A 19,215-nucleotide genomic window follows, 5' to 3' on the forward strand; every position below is an offset into this window, starting at 1 on the left:
GCGTTCCTTCCCTATTTATTGGGGGGAGGGGTACCAGTTGGGCACACACCGACGGATGGAGCTCAGCAATTCAGAGCATGTGGAACGAAGAGCTCCACCGTGCAGTAGGCCATCGTCCTTGGGAGGGATAACCCCTGGTGGTATGAGACACCAAAGGACGACGGTGGCAGGACACTCGCGAGGGCATGATGCTATAGCTCGTGGCTCGGTGGGGACGGCCAAGATTGTGAGCCTCGCTCATGGCTGTCATGGTCGGGTGGCGAGTATGCCTGCACCCAGATATGTTTCTTCCGCTTTGCCTTCTAGGGTTAGGGTTTGTTGCTTTGTCTTGCTTTTCATGGCTTGTATTCTCGGGTTTTGACGGTGGGTCGTCTGTGGGGTCAGGGCCTGATGCTCTGCTGCTTGAGGGCCTGCCTCTCTCCATGCTCCTGGTAAGGATTTGAACGAGAAACGGGGGACAAAACCACCGGAGGTTGTCTCCTGGACTACCGCCGCTAGCTAAGTGACCCATCTGTCTACAAATGAAGCATTGACCTGGAAGGCCTGGATACTCCACGCGCTGTTGTATGGGGTCGCCCCGGAGGCTAGGAATAGATAAACAATACAGCACAAAATCCAGCGAGGCTACACAGATGTGGAGGGATGGAATCCCAGTTGCCCATGCGAGGGCCGAGGCAACAGTGGGGGACTCCATCACTCTCCCAATGGCACCACCAATCACCGGGAGAAGAGGAAGGTACTCCTTCCTGAGGCCTGGGAAATAAATTGTTGCTGGGAAGCCCGACACGCCAGCTAGAGGGTCAGACACAAGATCAAAGCCATGCTACCACCGTGCAAAGAAGGCCTACGCCGTACGCAATGCAAGGGAGCTCAGCTGCATGACTAGGTCTGACGCCGTTGGCAAGTCGAACTCCACCTGGTAGTAATTGCGCCCCAAAGGGTGAATATTAGTGATCTTTGCATGCTCGCCAGTAAAAGATCCTTGAGCTGTCCTTGCGCAGGGCAGCTACCAACAATTTTGCAAACCAGGGTGGAGGCCTCAAGTGAGGCAACAATCGTGGCGAGCATCTGAAAATCCGCTTTGGAAAAGGAAATGCAAGCAACGGTGGCCTCGGTCGAGGATGATGGAGCCGCTGCCATGGAGTCCTCCTGAGGGTGAAGACTAGAATAGGCCGAAACTTGCCGAAAAGAGCGAAGAAACCCCAACGAGACTGAGATCTCTACTTGCACGGGAGGAGAGAAGAGAGAAAAGCTGAAGACTGGAAAAGAGGACAGAAAAAAGGAAAGGAGAGGGGGGGGGGGCGCTCACACAGGAGGTGGGGCAGGCTAGGGGGCGAAGGAAAAGGAAGACGGGGGTGGGAGGAAATGGAGGCGCGAAGGGGGAGGGGAGGCAGGCAGGGCAAGGCGGAGGCTAGAAGGGCAGAAGAGGGGGAGACGGCACAAGAAACACGCAGGGAGGGAGGGGGGGCTGAAAGACATGCAATGGAGGGGGCGGCACTGAATAACGCGGAGAGGGGCGGCCGGCTGAGGCGCGCAGAAAAAAAAAGGGGGGGGAGGGCGGGGGGCAACAGATGCGTGAAGGAGAATAGGGAGGGTGGACTGAAACGCGCACAGGGAAGGGGGGAGCAGGAGAAAACGCAGGCAAGGGGGGGAGCTTAGATGCGCTCACGACTCAAACTCGTTTCTCACGTACTCATCACTTACAACACAAAGACATGAAAAGACACCCTACACATGTTCTCAAAGTTCAGCATGTCACTAGATTAAATGAGTTCATTGGCACAAAGAAGACGCTTCTCAAAGCTCTTCCAAACACACGATCCCAGATTTGCACGAAATCTCAAAGCACTTTCAAATACCGACTTCAGCATGGCATGACATCAACTTGATTGAGCCTCTTGGCATGAAGATGACTTCTCGTAAGCCACAAAGCGTTTGCATAGCTTTTCCAATGCTGCTGGTGGATGTTGCATTTTGTTCAACTTCAAATCCCTGGACATTGCCTGCCACAACTTCTAAATCTTAGTATCACTCTGAATGAAAGTTAACCCAAACTAAACTTGTTATTAATTTCACTACAAACCTGGTAATCATCCTGGTGCTTCAATATGAGGCGGCTCACATAAACCCTCTGCATCTTTGTCAAACGTTGTAGAGGAGCATGTTGGCCATCTTGTCGTTTTTTCCCCAAGGCAGTTTTCAAATCTGCAAACCGAAAAAAGGGTAAAAGTATGAACTACAACTCAAAACTATAAGTGATTCCCACACAAGCATAAATAAAACAAAGGTTGAGAACTTTCCAGCCACTATGATGGTGAGAATAAAGGATTTGCACACAAGCAAGTCATGTAGAATAACCCTCAACACCTGCTTGTGTCACATCTTAACAAGCAGATTTATGCACTGTAAGAAATTCACCAAGCACGATTACTAGAGCTCTGCTTTGCTTTGGAATGTATTTAGCACGTGGGGGGCAATCACAAAACTATGTGAAGTTTTTGATATTGGATCTATAACTCGTTTGAAGGAAAACATAAATAGGCCCTGGGCCTTATTATCCTCTCATAACCTCTTTTCTTCCTCAATACATAATATGGCCCAACGCCAAGTTTATTAACATGTGTTGAACTAAATTAGCTTATTGTTTTGCCAAAATGCTTCTGTGGTCCCTCACCATTGAAGCTTTTGAAGAAGACTGAATCTGAATGCAGCCAAGTTTAAAGTCGCCATAGCTATGCCCGTGTATATGAATTATTCATGGTTGTATGTGGATAAATCTGGAGTGTGTGCTCCACCAAAGCTTTTACATGATATTTTTATCTTGGGTACTAAAATACTCCAAGGGGGGAATCGGCCCATTCCGGCCTGTGTGGTGTGAATGACGGACTGATGAAATGACTGAATGAATTGCTTGATTTATGACTTGATGCTTATATATTATGCTGGAGTGCTGATCGGCCAGCAGCAGAGGCTGTCAGCCAGTTACTAGACAGGAATATGGGCAATAAATGCCTTAAATGCTTCCCTTTACTTCTGTTGCTGCCCCACCTTGCTGGCCTTTGCCTGACTGCTGTCCCACCTACTGCAAGAGCCTCTGCTGGCTGCCGACAGCTTGTCTACAGCCAGCCGACAGAAGCTCCAGCCTCCATGATGATGATGATATGATGTGCAAGATTTGCCATGGACATTCTCTGAGGCTAGGCCTGAAGGGCAACAGATAAAGAAGGACTTAAGAATCAGTTAGAACCAGATTTTGGAGCAACAGAGTGCAAAGCATGGAAAAGTGTTGGACTAGGAATGGACCAAATGACCTGTCGGCTGCATGGAATGCTAGAAGAACCTGTCGGTGGCATGATGCGCTGTCAGCTGCATGAGAAGGCAGCTTGGGAGTTTGGTGTCCAGTCGGCCAGCTCCCTATTTTGTCCAAAGGCCTATATAAGGCACTCAAGGCTCATTATTGTATTCATTCACTCCCCTTTTGGGTGTGGGTCTAGACTAGGAGTATTTTGGTGTATTCCACCTTTTTAGGAAGGCAGCCTATGGCTGTAGATTAGGGGTACCTTTTTGTACCACATGCATATACTAAATTTCCAGCTATCTCTACTCTCCCTTCTGTCTTCGTTTTTGCATCAGCATGTTCTCAGCGGTGTTAGGGCTGAAAGAAGACCCCCAAAGCTTCCGCGTGTTACAGATGATGTTGATACTTCTGATGATGATGATGATGATGTTGAAGGATTGCTAAAGACTCACTAAACTCAGATATAAAGAAGGCCCCCTTGTTTCATACGGTCCTAGCTTGGCGTATGCTACATTGTGGGTCTTTGTCAGGCCTACAGCACGCATATGAACAAGTTTTCTAACCTTGCAGCACCTCTCACCAACTTGCTTAAGGGCGTGAAGACTCATCTTGGGTATGAGGAAGAAGCCTGCACACAGAAACACACACACACAAGTGCAAGAGAGAGAAGAACTAGTGAAGCTCAAGAGTGCTAGAAAAGATGTACTCAATAATAATGAAATGAAAGTACAATGTGAGTACATAAAGTAACCTGGGCAAAGTGCCCAACACACATAAGTGTGTTCACACGGGGGAAAAAACATGTCCAGTCACAGGGAAAAAGGGCCTATGAGTAAGCTGTGTTCACACCTGAACTAGCTGAGAGTGGTCATGACCAACAAACCCCCCTCAAGTGAATGGTGTGAACGGGGACAGGGTGTAGCAAACTACCGTGGTAGAGGTTGTAAGCTCAAAGCTTTGCGGAAAGCTTCAAACTTTTCCCTCGAAAGAGGCTTTGTAAACCCATCTGCTATATTGGCATGTGTACATACATAAGCCAAGTCAATCTCTCCTGCATGGAGCCTTTCCCTGACATAATGACAGTGAACCTCAATATGCTTTGTGCAGGCATGAAATACTGGGTTTCGTGCAACTGCCAAAGCACTCTGACTGTCAGTGTAAATGGGGGTAGGGGACTACTGTCCAACACCAAGATCGGCTAGAAGGCGTCGTAGCCAAACACATTCCACAGTAGCTGTAAAGGCTACCCTGTATTCAGCTTCACAGCTAGAAATGGCCACTGTAGGCTGCTTCTTACTGAGCCATGAGATGCATGAGTCACCAAGAAGAAAACACTTACCACTAGTTGACACTCGCGTGTGATAGCAACCTACCCAATCACTCTCTGTAAATGCAAGCAAGCATAGTGTAGAAGAACTGCCATAAAACAAGGCAAAGTTTGCAATGCCTTTAAGATAGCAAAAGACACGCTTACACGCTTGCCAATGCATAGTGCTCGGACAATGCATGAATCTGCTCAACTGAGAAACAGCATACTGTATGTCCAAACGAGTAGAGCATAAATAGATAAGGCATCCCACAGCTTGCTGATAGGTGGCAACATCAAAAGACTCACTAGCATGCTCAAGTGACAGTTTTAGACCTGGTTCCATAGAAGTAGAAACAAGTTTACAATCTGTCATGTGAAAACACTCAAGGAGCTGCTCAACATATCTGCACTGAGATAACATGATACCCCCCTCAAAAGGTATAAACTGTATACGCAAATAGTAATATAAATGCCCCATGTCTGTAACATCAAATGCATGCTGCAAATCAGCTTTAAAAGCTGAAATATCACCCTCTTCAGGGCCAGTGACAAGCATGTCATCCACATAAAGAATAAGAATGAGAACATTGTTTCCAATGTGGCGTACATAAAGTGTACTCTCGACTGAACTATTCTGAAACCCTTCGGCAGTCAAGTATGCATGAATTTTGTGGTACCAAGCACAAGGAGCCTGTTTAAGACCATACAGTGCTTTATGTAAACGGCATACTTTACTTTCTGCACCTTTTTGAACAAAGCCAGGAGGCTGAGACACATAAACTTCCTCCTGCAAATCGCCATTCAAAAAAGCAATTTTGACATCCAACTGATGTACATGCCATTGTTTGTGAGCAGCCAATGCAATAACAGTACGTATGGTAGTCATACGTGAAGTGGGAGCAAAGGTCTCCTCATAGTCAATGCCCTCACGATGGGCATACCCTTTGATGACCAAGCGAGCCTTATGGCGATCAACTGAACCATCAGGCTTACGCTTAAGCTTGAAAACCCATTTTGTGCCGATAGCACACTTGCCTGGGGGCAAGTCACATAACTCCCAAGTACCGTTTTTGTCAATGGAGTCCAACTCCGAACGCATGGCTATCACCCAATTGTCATCCTCCAATGCATCGACATGAGAAATGGGTTCCTCATTACAAGCGGTGGCAACAAGAGCTGTATCCACATAATGTGAAGATGCATGGCGAGAAGCAGCACGTGTACGACCTAGCATAAATGCAGATTGTTTGCTATCACGCAAAGTGCCACCCAGCCATCTAGGAACAGTTTTTGACTTCCTAGTATTTGCATCTTCCTCTGCCAATGCATCACCCAAGGTATCCTGATCAATCTGAGACATTTCAGGATCAATTTGAGGCAAGTTCAGCTGCTGATTTTGCTGGTTTTCAGCAGGCATAGGTGGCTGTAAATGAGCTGAAACGGGCTCTACATTGTCCACATTTGAATTGAATAAAGGCAACAAAGTATCAAACACATCTTCCGGCCCAATAGATGGCTGTTTGGTACATGAGACAAGTGGTTGAGATGCATATTCATCAAAGATAACATCTCTTGACACAATGATCTTGCCTGTATTAGGCACATAGAGTCTATATCCCTTACTCTCAGTACTATAACTAATGAAAATGCATTTTATTGCCTTTGCATCAAGCTTATGTCTTTGTTGTGTGGGCACATGCATATATTCCAAGCACCCAAAGACTCTCATATGAGTCACCTGGAATCCTGCTATTCCATGCCTCATATGCAATCATAGATTTCAAGGCTTTAATGGGACAACAGTTAAGCACATAATTGGCACACATAACCGCCTCAAGCCAAAACTTACTAGGCAGATCCTTGCTTTTGCAACGTGCCATCTCCATAAGTGTACGATTACGTCTCTCTGCAACTCCATTTTGCTGAGGAGTATAGGGGGTAGTACACTGATGAGAAATACCATGTAACTGCAGCAATCTGTACGCAATGTGACAAGCTTGTGTCCGCAAGCATTTTCAACCATGGGACAGAAGTCTCTGAAAGCTGCAAAGGCACCTGACTTCATTTTTAAACCATACACCGAACAAAACCGAGTGTAGTCATCAATGAACGTGATGAAGTACAAGTGTCCTCCAAAAGATGGAGCCCTCATGGGGCCACAAAGATCACTATGAACAAGCTGTAATGGTCAGACAGCCCTCATAGCACCATCTTTAGGAAAGGAATTCATGTGCATCTTTCCAGGATGCATCCCTCACATACATGCTTGAAGGGAACCTGCATAGGAGGAAGCTCATGCACCATACCTTGCTTCTACAAGCGTACAAGAGATGGGAAGTTCAAGTGACCAAACCGAGCATGCCATAACTCAGTGTCACTCAACACACGAGAGATGGATGCAAGCATAGCATCATGAGAATAAGTACTCTTGTCATACATATCGAGCTTATACAAGCCATTGCATAATGTCCCAAAAAGCATAAGAGAAGCTGAATCTCTGTTGTCATACACTGAGCAACAATGGTCAAAAAACTGAACCGTAAACCCAGATAATGCAAGGGCTGAAACAGAAATGAGATTCTTCTCAATGCCTGGTACATGTAAAGTGTCGCAGAGAGTAAAGCTATCCCCATTACTTGGGGTTAGCTTCACATTGCTTTAGACGAGGTAGAATCTGAATGGGCATGTGGTTTGCCCTTAAGTTTACCACTAGATGCAGCCCTAGATTTACCTTTGTTTCGATCAAAGGCACCAAATGCCTGATCAGCAAAAAGCACAGTGGTCCTATTAGAACGAGACTGCTCCTCCTGCAATAAGAGAGTCACCAACTCATCAAAGGTATACAAGTTTGGATTACCCTTCATGAGTAGACGAAGAGTAGTAGCAAAACCCTGATAGGATTCTGGCAAACCCTAAAGCACTGTAGATACAAGTGAACCATATGAAATGACCTCATCAATGTTGATGAGCTGCTCTCGCAAATCCTTGATGCGGGTAAGGAACTTGTCCATTGAATCATCCTCATCCATACGCTCAGACTCAATCTTCTTGTGAAGATAGGCAACACGAGCCTCATTGCGAACCTGATACAAAGAAACAAGTACATCCCATGCCCCCTTAGAAGAAGAGCATGAACGAATGTGCGGTATAAGCTGCCTTTTGCATGAAAGGGCAATCAAAGCATGTGCATGAGCATCCTTGGCATCCCATCTGAGCTGTTCTGGAGTGGGTGGCTGTCACATGCACTCTGCACTGTAGTGCATGGTGACAAACTGGCTCATCATCAGCAGTGTAACATTTGTACAGTATTAGTTTCATTCAGGATGATATTTGTCGTACGCCGTGACCCCATTGTAATCCTCAGTCCAGGATAAGTCGGCACAAGCTACGTAGGTCATTCTCAGCCATAGTCAGTCAGTCAGTCAGTCAATCTAAGTCCCTTAACCCACTTAAAGAGATGCATTCATGCATATACAGTCAATAGAAACCTTAGGGTTTGCATCACAAAGCATCCTACATATTGCACATCATTCATGCATAGCATCTAGACCATTGCAGGAACCTCACATAGCATCCACGATTTATCTAGAATTTTTTCGATATTTTTTCCAGCATTTATAGCATTTTATACATCATTTAGACATTTTATTTGGACATGTGCAATCGGCCAACACTATAGCCAGCCAACTAGCACATCTTGTCCATATAAATAGAGGCTTTGCATAATCATTTAGTCATTTATCATATTCAGCAAGAGAGCCATCAAGCGCTTGTCATCCTCAGCCTCAGGAGCATAAGCGATTGCAGTTTCAGGCCTCTCTCTTCAGCATTTGTCTCCTACAGCTCTAGGCGCCTCAAACGCATGAGCATTCAGCCATCTATATCAGTCAAACGCATCAGTTCAGCATTCAGCCTTGCGTTTTCTGCATCCACTCAGTTTTCAGCATTCATCATATCGTCGTTTTGCTCCAACCTCTTGGTGAAGGTAAAACGCAGCATTCTCATTCATTTACAGCATTCATATACAGTCTAGAACAGTCCCAAACAACCCCTCCCTCAACCCTAGCTTTGCATCCCTCCCTCATACCATTGGGAAGAGTGCATAGGCTCGAAATTGGACATCTTTGGTGCTTCTACAGCAGTGTACAGTTCAGCCCAACACTTGGTCTTCAGAGGTCTTGTGTTTGGCTTATTGTCAGTCACACCGTCAGTCTCTTTATAGATAATAAAGCAAATACTATCTCGTTAACGGGATAGGGGGCCCTTCAGTGGGTAATTCGGGACCCCATACGGTGTACAGTTCTCATCTCTCTCTCTCATCTCTCTCTAGAGTTTGAAGTATTAAAGTGGCTTGCTAAACTCGTGAAACTCAGGATACAGAAGACAGTGTGAGCATTTGTGTGACACGATCCTCCAATACGAAGACTTCCGCTGCATGTTACATTGGTATCAAATTCAGCTTGTCCACACACATCGTATCCTAGCGTGAGGGCATCCTTGGATGGTCAGATTGCGTTCCGGCACGACCACCGACTTTAGCATCACGTCTACAAAAGAGAGTACTCATCAGCCGGAAGACGTCTCCCCCGAAGGAGACCTTACTCTTCCGTCTACCGCAGATACCATAGCTCTTCTTAGAGCTCAGAACCAGCTGCTCATGGAGCATCTCCAACTCTTGGAGGCAGCAGCAGCACGTCCTCCTCCGCCTCCAACAACACCCGACTTGTCAAATCCCCACAGATCCCCTCGTGATCGACCTTGGTTCGAAACTCGAAACCAGCAAACAAACGAACAAACAAACAACAAGGGGGTGCAGGCCTGACTCACCTCCCAACCATGACAGCCGTGGGCAAGCCCACAGTCTTGGCTGTCCCCACCGAGCCACGAGCTGAGGTAACTAGGATGACGTACCGACCAATCTCCTCCTCGCGACGTCCCATACCGCCACGAAGCTGCCCTCGCGGGCCTCGAGACTGCCGCCGTCGGCCTCGGCTGGGTAAAGCAGGTGCACGTCTGCACTAGATCCAGGCTCCAAGACCATAGAGCTCTCACAAACTCGCGAGACTCTCTATATCCCAATAACTAACCTTGGCCACCCTTTTATAGGCTCTTGGCCGGTCATCGGGCATCCACACTTGGGCGCCCGCCTGTCCATACTTGGGTGACCGCCCGTTAGTATATCCCTAACTCAGCTCATCAATCAACCTGCCTAGTTCCAAGCTTCCCCAAGCCTCGAAACTAGTCTTGCATGCATGTAGCACACGGTAGATACACACTGTGCACATGACATACTCCCCTTCCTCTAAGAGCTCACTCCTGAGCTCTTAGAGCATGCATGTAGCACACGGTAGATACACACTGTGCACATGACATACTCCCCTTCCTCTAAGAGCTCACTCCTGAGCTCACTAAAAAGCCAGGATAATCTCTTTGAAGAGTAGTCAATGTCTCCCATGTAGTGTCCTCCTCAACACGATCCTTCCACTTGATCTTGTATTCCGTGATAAGCGTATTACGCAATCTTCGTTCACGAAATCCAAGAATCTTTTCAAGTTCGTGCGGAACAAATGTCATGTCCTCAACATCTATAATTACTTGAGGAGTAACTAACTGATCTGCTCCACCCAGTACTTCCTTAAGTCTACTGACATGAAATACAGGATGAACTTTCACATGAGAAGGCAAATCCAATTCATATGCAACTGAACCAATCCGTCGTGTAACACGAAATGGTCCACAGTATCTAGGGGATAATTTCGGAGATCGACCTGTCCGTAAAGTCTCGGAATCTTTTGAAACTCGCAAATACACCGTCGTTCCTTCAGAGAACTCTCTGGGTGAACGATGTCTATTGGAATAAAACCTGTCTCGGTCTTGAGCACTTCTAATAGATTCCTTTGCAACTTGTAACATTTCCTGCATATCTTGCAAAAAATTACGTGCTGCATCATGCTGAAGTCCTGAGAATCCTACTGTAACAGGTGATCTAGGTTGAAAACCATACATAAGCATGAAAGGACTAAACCCTGTACTCGTATGCTTAGTACTGTTATAAGTAAATTCTAACATAGGAAGATAATTCTCCCATGAACTCTGTCTTTTGGATACATATGCTCGAAGCATATCCTCCAAAATCTGATTCACTCTTTCAGTCTGGCCATCAGATTGAGGATGATCTGAGCAACTCAAATTCAAAGTTGTTTCCAACTTCTCAAAAACAAGTTTCCAAAAATCACTCGTAAACTTAGAGTCTCTATCACTGACTATGTCCTGCAATAACCCGTACAGTCTAAACAATTGCTCGATAAACTACCGTGCTAATTGCGTAGCTATAATAGTCTTCCGGGTCAGTAAAAATCTAGCGATTTTTATCAAGCGATCTACCACAACCCAAATAGAATCGTGGCCTTGATGTTTTCTTGGCAATCCGGTAATAAAATCCATGGAAATACTTTCCATTTATTACTTGGGATTTGCAAAGGATGCAACAACCCAGCCTGTCTAAAGCGTTCAGCTTTATTTGCCTGACAAATCTGACACTTGAGAACATAATCTTCTACATACCCTTTCATCTTTGGCCAATAAAAAGTGTGTTTCACTAATGATAGTGTCCTGTGTACCCCAGGGTGTCCAGCAAAAGGGGCGTCGTGACACTCCTTAAGAATCTTGGACCTAATGTCCGGGATCTGTGGTACACAAATTTTGTCATTACGGAACAGTAAACCATTCCGAATCATCCACTGGCCTCCTGCAGCCTGAATAGTAGACTGCTCAGTCATCGAGTCTTGGTCAATCAATGAGCTCCCGTCCTGGATCTTCTGCCAAAATGGACCAAAATAACTATCAGTCCTGCAAAGCCCTCTCAATGATTGAAATAAGTCAGTAGAAATCTCGATGAACGACAAAGTATTCACCTCTCTAATCCGACTAAGCGCATCTGCAATACTATTCATGGACCCTTTCCGATAACGGATCTCAAAATCAAAATCTTGCATTAACTCCGCCCAACGAGCTTTCCTGCCTCTCAAATCATCCGCATCACACACATACTTAATTGACTGATGATCAGTCAATACCACAAACTTGGAGCCATATAAATAATGTCTCCAAACCTTGAGAACATGAATCACAGCATAAAGCTCCTTCTCAAGCATTGGCCAACGAGATTGAGTGTCGTCTAGCTTTTTACTTTCAAAAGCAACCGGTCTACCATCTTGAAATAAAGCAACCCCGATAGCATAGTCACTGGCATCAGTTTCAAGAACATAAGGCTGACTAGGATCAGGTAATGCTAAGATAGGTGCTTCCTTGACTTTATCTTTCAAAAGTCTGAAGGCCATATCCAAATCGTTATTCCAAGTGATAGGCTGATTGGACTTACGTTCACGACCTTTCAATAAGTCGGTCATCGGTAGTGTGAGCTGAGAGTACTCCCGTACAGATTTCCGATGAAAAACAACAAATCCGAGAAAAGAACGAAGTTGTTTCACTGTTCGCGGTATAGGCCAGTCCAGAACCTTCTGAATTCGGTCATAGTCAATGCTCAATCCATCTCGAGTGATCTTGTGTCCCAAGTAAATGATGTTGGTCATAAAGAACTCACATTTACTTAACTTAGCATATAGTCAATTCTGTCTTAAAATAGATAAGACAATCGTGAGGTGTCTGACATGATCCTCAAGAGTACGACTATAAATCAAAATATCATCCAGGAACACCACCACAAATTTCCCCAAATGTTCACGAAAAAGATCGTTCATCATCTGCTGGAAAGTGGCTGGAGCATTGGTTAACCCAAAAGGTAATACGAGAAACTTGTCATGGCCATACCTGGTCTGAAAGGCGGTTCTTTCGACATGCCTTTCATGAATACGTATCTGGTGATAGCCAGTACGTAAATCTATCTTCGTGAAATATTGCGCTCCTGCTAACCGGTCAATCAGGTCATCTGATCTAGGAAGAGGATAACGGTTCTTAATGGTCAGCTTGTTCAATCTCTTGTAATCTATACACATTCTCCAAGTATTGTCCTTCTTTCTCCTAAGCAACACAGGTGCACCCCAAGGTGATTTACTTGGACGGATCTGGCCCATCCTCAAATAATCTTCGAGTTGTTTAGCCAACTCATCTTCCTCGGCTTGGCTCATCCTATAAGGTGGAATACTGACAGGATGAGCACTAGGGATCAAGTCAATACGATGATCTACTGCCTGTTCAAGTGGTAAACCCGATGGCAGTTCCTTAGGCAATACGTCTTGAAACGAATCAAGTATCTTCTATAATTCTTTGCTTTCAAACACACGTAATTCATTCACATCCATGGAAGGGATGAGAAAAGAAGAAAGTGGATTCAATACACAATGGAAAGCGGTATACAAAGAAGAATCCATTATATTTTCAAAATCAAGTGTATTTACAAGAGGTCCCTGAGAGGGATGAATACAATCACCTAAAATACTATACTTGGTGTCCTTATACTGAAAAGAAAAAATATGACTAGACCAATCTATCTGGACTTCAAGAGTCTTAAACCACTCAATCCCTAATAACAAGTCTACATTTTCTAGATGCATTACATCGCATTCCACAGTATCTTTGTAGTCCTGAATGCATCTCCACCTTGCGATCCCAAACTTGCCTTCCCGCAGGTAGGCGTACCTCATAGATATGGTCGCTAAGTATCGTATCAAGACTTAATTTCTGCACAAGTTTGTAGTTAACAAAGTTATGCGAACTGCCAAGGTCTAAAAGAATGTGAATTTTATGGCCATTCACTTCTCCATAAACTCGGAGAAGATCATGCAAGCCAAATACTTTAGAATTGAACAGACAATCAGAACAAGTACTAGGGCGAGAAAGTACAGTAATTGACGTACCTGTCAAAGACAACTGGTTAGCTGCCTTTGGCTTGGGTCCTGCGTTTGCCTTGGTACCCTTTTGCTTTGGACACTCGTTACGCATGTGTCCTTTTTCTTCGCAGATAAAACAACGTCCTTCCTTCTTGAGCTTTAAAGCCCTAAGGAGTCGTTTCTTCTTCGCTAGTGTCGAACTAGAACTCTTCGAAGGTTGGTCCGAAGACTTTCCTTCTTTCGTGTTAGCCATAGATGCGGAGAACTTCCTTTTATGCTTGTTCCCCTGCTCGGTAACGGGTTTCGACTTGGAAGAGACCATCGTATCATCATAGATACGAGCTGAATGAATGGCCTCGTGCAATGTTTTACATTTATTATTTTTAACCTGTAATCGGTACGAGTCTGGTAAACCAGCTACGAAAAACCCCAAAAGAGTAGTGGAATCCATCTTTGTAGCTTTCATCTGCAAGTCACGAAACTTCTGGAGGTAGACCTCATAAGTGAGGTGCTGCGAGGTCATGGTCAAAGCTGAAAACCGGGCAACAACATCATAGTCATCCTCTTTCTTGAGGAATTCTTTCTTGAAAACGTCTTCGAATTGTGCCCAAGTCGTTGGCTTAGGGTTGAGTTCCTTCCACCAAAGCAAAGCTTTGCCGGGCAGGAAACCTGCTGCTAACTGGATCTTCTTTCCATCATCATATGGATGAAACTGAAAGTGAACTTGCCACTTATGTAGCCACGTGTCCACAATCTCCTTGGTGCGTTGCTTTTGCTCGCCCCCGAACAGTTCCGGAGTAATGTTGGGGCCTAAAGCTGAAGCCAAGGTATCCATACCCGCGAAGGTAGAGAGGGTAGCGGTCAATAGAGCAATGGAGTTCTGCAAAGCTTGCATCTGGGCTGCAATTTGTGCCTGACATTCCGTCGAAGAAGCTTCGAGAGCTACTTTGAACTCTTGGAAATTCGATTTTGACACAAAATCGTCAAAAAGATCGGCATCGGTACCTTCCGTAGCCGGCAAGCCTTCGCATTCCACAAGGGGCTCCAACTCCGATTCTTGGGTCAACATCGTGAAGAGGGTACGTGGAGAGAAAATTTGATCTTTGCACAATAAAAGTGCGAGGGAACTTGAGAGCTTGAGAGCTTGAAAACTCGAGAGATGTGTGGCAAGAAGCCCACTTAAGAGGTTTATAAAGATAGCCCCAAAGCTAAAAATCTCGAAAAGCTAGGCTTAGCTTTTGCTTTGCTTTTGAGTTTTTTTTTTCTCATATATATATATATATATATATATATATATATATATATATTCTAAGTTCTTAAAAAAAAATAAACACTTTTAAACCTTGGAGAAGGGTTCTTTTAAAACTTTAAAAAAAAAAACTCAAAAAAAAAAAACGAAAGCTTAAAAAAACGTGAGCTTTCCTCGTTTTTTTTTCTCCTGGATTAGACCGCCGGTTGGAGCTGTCGTCTGCTGACGTCAACGTGCTGCTGTTGCCAACCACTGCCGGCGCAAGATGTGCTGACGACGCCTGCGTTCCAGCCAGCGCTTGTGTGCGCACAGGTAGGTTGCGCCTACGCCTGGCCACAGGGCCACGTGGCCTGGGCATCAACCCGCCTTGCCTAGCCTAGGCGCCTACATGGGCTTGGCTGCCTGGTCGCCTGGCTTGGCAGGCCTTAGGCGCCTTCAACCGCCGGTAGCCCAACGCCAGCAACACCCGCCAGCTCACAAACACGCCAGCCGCCAGTGCCTCTTCTCACAACCGTTCTCTCTCTCTATCGTTCATGAAAAGCAAACGTGCTTTTTTTTTCTGATTCTCTCCCTGCAGTTCATGCATATGACCGCACAAACGACTCTCCTCTTCTTTGCAAAGCAAACGACCCTTCTAAGACTACCATCTCCCATCAACATGGGTCTCTTTGATGAAGAAAAAACACATGCTATTCTAAAAACAGCAGTATGCACAGAAAAAACAGCAAGTTTTTTAACACATACCTTTCTTCAACCTCTTCTTCTCTACCTACCGACTTGCTTGTTCACGAGATACGCTCTAACAGCACTGTCAAATCCCCACGGATCCCCTCGTGATCGACCTTGGTTCGAAACTCGAAACCTGCAAACAAACGAACAAACAAACAACAAGGGGGTGCAGGCCTGACTCACCTCCCAACCATGACAGCCGTGGGCAAGCCCACAGTCTTGGCTGTCCCCACCAAGCCACGAGCTGAGCTAACTAAGATGACGTACCGACCAATCTCCTCCTCGCGACGTCCCATACCGCCACGAAGCTGCCCTCGCGGGCCTCGATGTTGGGGTAAAGGCATTATCCCCACCCTTATAGTGTGTACAAGCCCATAAGTTATAGTACATAGTACACTTAGTACTTTTAATGTACTAAGTGCACTATGTGTACTAGTCCAATATACATGTGTGATAGGGGAGTCACACACTCATGCTAATGAGTTGACTTATCCCCACAACTCTCTCTCTCTCTCCCTCCTTCTCTCTGTGTATTCTCCCACACATGAACTCTAACCCTAAACTCTCCCATTCAACTGGTATCAGAGTATGGGTCGCTTCACACACCTCCAGTGCAGGGCAGCAGCGCTCGCAGCAAGTCGTAGGCAGTGTAAGCAGCAAGGCGTTGGTGGCCACAAAGCGTAACAAAGAAGCGAGGCTGGAATTCACCACTCGTGCGCTTGCAGCTTTCAAGCGTTGGTCGGCTGGCTACTAGGCGAGTGGCGCTCAGCAGCGAGCGAACACAGGCGAAAGCAGGCGGACACGTAACTGGCTGCAATATACTTAGTCAGGCGCCTACAGCAACCAGGCGGACACGTAGGCTTTAGTCGTTGGCTGGCTACTAGGCGAAGTCGGAGGCGGGCATCCATCGAACGCACCAGCTTCGGTTAGGGCCAATGCGTGTAGCGCAAGCCACTAAACGGAGGCGGCAACATTGAGTCGCCAGCAGCAGCACCGGCTCGCCTTCGCTTGTGTAGACCCCACGCCTGCGAAGCTCGACTACAAAGTGGCCCAACCAGGCAGCATACATGTATCACTATAGTAGTGTAGCCGGTCACACAAGCTGGTGGTAGATGCAGCCATCCGTACAACTGCAGCACTGCAGGCACATCAGCAAGAAGCGCCCCCCCCCCCTCCCCTCCTTTTCTGCATCAGATTTCTGCAATAGCATCACAAAGAAATTCAGCCTGCAGATCAGAGAAATTCAAAAAAAAAATTAAGAGGTATTTGCCTTCAATTTTGGGAATTTCTTATCAATTCAATCAATTGAGCAGGTACAGGTGCCGAATTGCTCAATTTCTAAGCAAAATTGGCAAAATTGGGTGACATTGGTCACAATTAAGATCAATTTGCAGGAAATTGGCTGTCGAAATTTGGGGCTTTTGATGTAATTGTGCAATTAAGCACTCATACATACTGTATGATGTGAGAAATCGCACATTTGGGCAAAATTGCAACAAATTGCAGTGCAAATCAAGGGGCTTTTGTGCCGATTAAGTTGATTTGCATGCAGGCACTCGCAGTTGATGCTTTGGGCAATGTGTTGATACCTGACAAGCACTCAATGTGCCTGTAAATCAAGGGGCTTTTATGTATTGGATGTATATGTGGCCAAGTGGAAGCATCGCAAAGACTCTGGATGCCTTCATGTGCGTCAATGTACCATGTATGATCAGCAATCGATCTTAAACCAAGGGGCTTTTCAAGATTTTATGCTTGTTGAGCTTGGCAAAGCAGCAGGCAAGACTTTTATGCCTTGAATCCTTAGAAATCAGCTTGCAGTCAAGGGGCCTTTGCCCAATTTCTGTTCGGGACTGTTGTATGCAGTGTTCGGGACTGTAAAAGTCTGATTTTCACTCATTTGGACAGCCAGGAGAGCATTTATTGCTACTGTACCTGCCGGTACAGATTTGGTACAGCTTTGTACAAGTTTTGGCATGGCTGCACATTGATTTGAGTGAGCAAAAGGTTCAATTTCAGCTGCTGTACTTGCCGGTACAGGTTTGGTACATCATTGGTGAGCACTTGGTACTGTTGTACAGTACTTTGGAAGGGCAATAGAGCACATTTAAGGTGCTGTCCTAAATCTGCAGCAACCAGATTTTGGTGATTTCATCACATAAAGTGGGACAAAAGTTGCATTCGTGCTTCCGCAGTGGGAGATAAAGCTTGGGAGAACAACTGTGAGCACTTTGTGTGCTTTTGGTGCAGTGTTTGCACATTTTGCAAGGAGTCAGGCATTGACAGGCTGCATATTGCTATGGCAACCACAGGTGAGAGCTCTTCATTGCTTCACATCAAGAAGCTTGAAGGCTCGCATAACTATGATATTTGGCAAACCCAGTGCTATAATGTGTTGCTCCAGAAAAGCAGCACAAGCCTATCAAAGAAAGGGGTGTAAAGCCCGCTTCTCTTACTGCTGAAGAGTGGGAAGATATGGATGAGCTGGCAAGATCTACTATCATGTTGTCTGTGTCAGACTCTTTACTTTTCAGCATTCGTGAAGAGAAGACAGCTTGGGGAATGTGGCAAAGATTGCAGGACTTGTATGCCCAGCAAAGTGCCTCAAGCAAAGTGTATTGGTTGAAGAAACTCATAGGTCTTCAGATGAAGGAAGGGGCATCTATGGCAGCCCATCTAAATGAGTTTAATGGTATTGTCAGCCAAGTTATAAATCAAAAGTTGGCAATGGACGATGAGTTCAAAGCCACTTTTCTCTTATGCACTTTGCCAGAGAGTTGGGACACATTCAGGACAACCACTAGCAATTCGAATGCTATGCTGTCATATGCAGATGTTGAGGGTGCTCTTCTTCAAGAAGAGATGAATAGGAAAAACAACTCTGTTGGAAAGTCCAATGCAATGAATGCACGTGGGAGATCCCAGCAAAGGGGTAAAAGCCAAGAACGGGGAAGGAGCAAGTCTCGCTCCAAAAAGGACTTGGAATGCCATTATTGTGGCAAGAAGGGACACATTAAAAAGCAATGCTACAAATGGAAAAATGATCAAAAGGAAAAGGGAAAAGGCAAAGACAAAGACAAAGATGAAGCCAAAGATGTAAAGCCAAAGGGCAAAAGTGGAGTCAAGATTGAAGAAGTCAATGTGTCACATGCAGGTGACAGTGAGGATGAGGTCCTATTTACGTCTTCACTTGATGCCCATTCACTTCTTACAGGTGGTCATGGTATGCACTCATGGATCATTGATTCAGGTGCCTCCTTTCATGTCACAGGTTGCAGAGACTTGTTTGTCACGTATACTACTGGCAATGAAGGAGTAGTTTATTTGGGTGATAACCATGCATGCAAGATTCTTGGCAGAGGTGATGTGAGGCTTGTGTTTTCAGATGGCTCACAGCTTATGCTCCATGATGTCAGGCATGTGCCTGAGATCAAGAAGAACCGGCTTTCTACTGGACAGCTTGATGATGCTGATTATGTTACCACATTTGGAAGTGGAAAGTGGAAAATTAGTAAGAGCTCACTGGTTGTTGCCAGAGGCTCTAAGGTGGACACTCTTTACTTTATGCATGCAGGTGTTTGTCACCATGCTAATGTAAATGCAACCGAGCTGCCGGAAATCTCTATGTGGCATAGCCGGTTGGGACACATGAGTGTCAGAGGAATGGAGCAATTGTCTCGTTTGGGTTACTTGCCTTCTCTAAAGTTTTCAAGTTTTCAGTTTTGTGAGCATTGTATATATGGTAGGCAACTACAGTGCCCCCACAAGAAAGCTCTTGGAC

At 45.5% G+C, this 19,215-nt stretch overlaps 1 protein-coding gene across 1 annotated transcript in view; it reads right to left on the reverse strand.

Moving 5' to 3' along the window:
• Positions 1–1,660: 1,660 nt before the first annotated feature.
• Positions 1,661–19,215, reverse strand: part of LOC147606059 (nucleolar-like protein) — a 40,117-nt gene continuing 22,562 nt past the window's right edge. The window contains exons 3-4 of the mRNA XM_086792660.1: positions 2,084–2,205; positions 1,661–2,003 (exon numbers count right to left, since the gene is read on the reverse strand). Of these exons, the coding sequence (XP_086648786.1) occupies positions 1,881–2,003; positions 2,084–2,205 (245 nt within the window). The 3' untranslated portion in view covers positions 1,661–1,880. The remainder of the gene's footprint in view (positions 2,004–2,083; positions 2,206–19,215) is intronic.

This window comes from Cibotium barometz, chromosome 58 (genome assembly GCF_041138505.1).
Source record: "Cibotium barometz isolate CiBa-2024 chromosome 58, ASM4113850v1, whole genome shotgun sequence".
Taxonomy (NCBI): domain Eukaryota; kingdom Viridiplantae; phylum Streptophyta; class Polypodiopsida; order Cyatheales; family Cibotiaceae; genus Cibotium; species Cibotium barometz.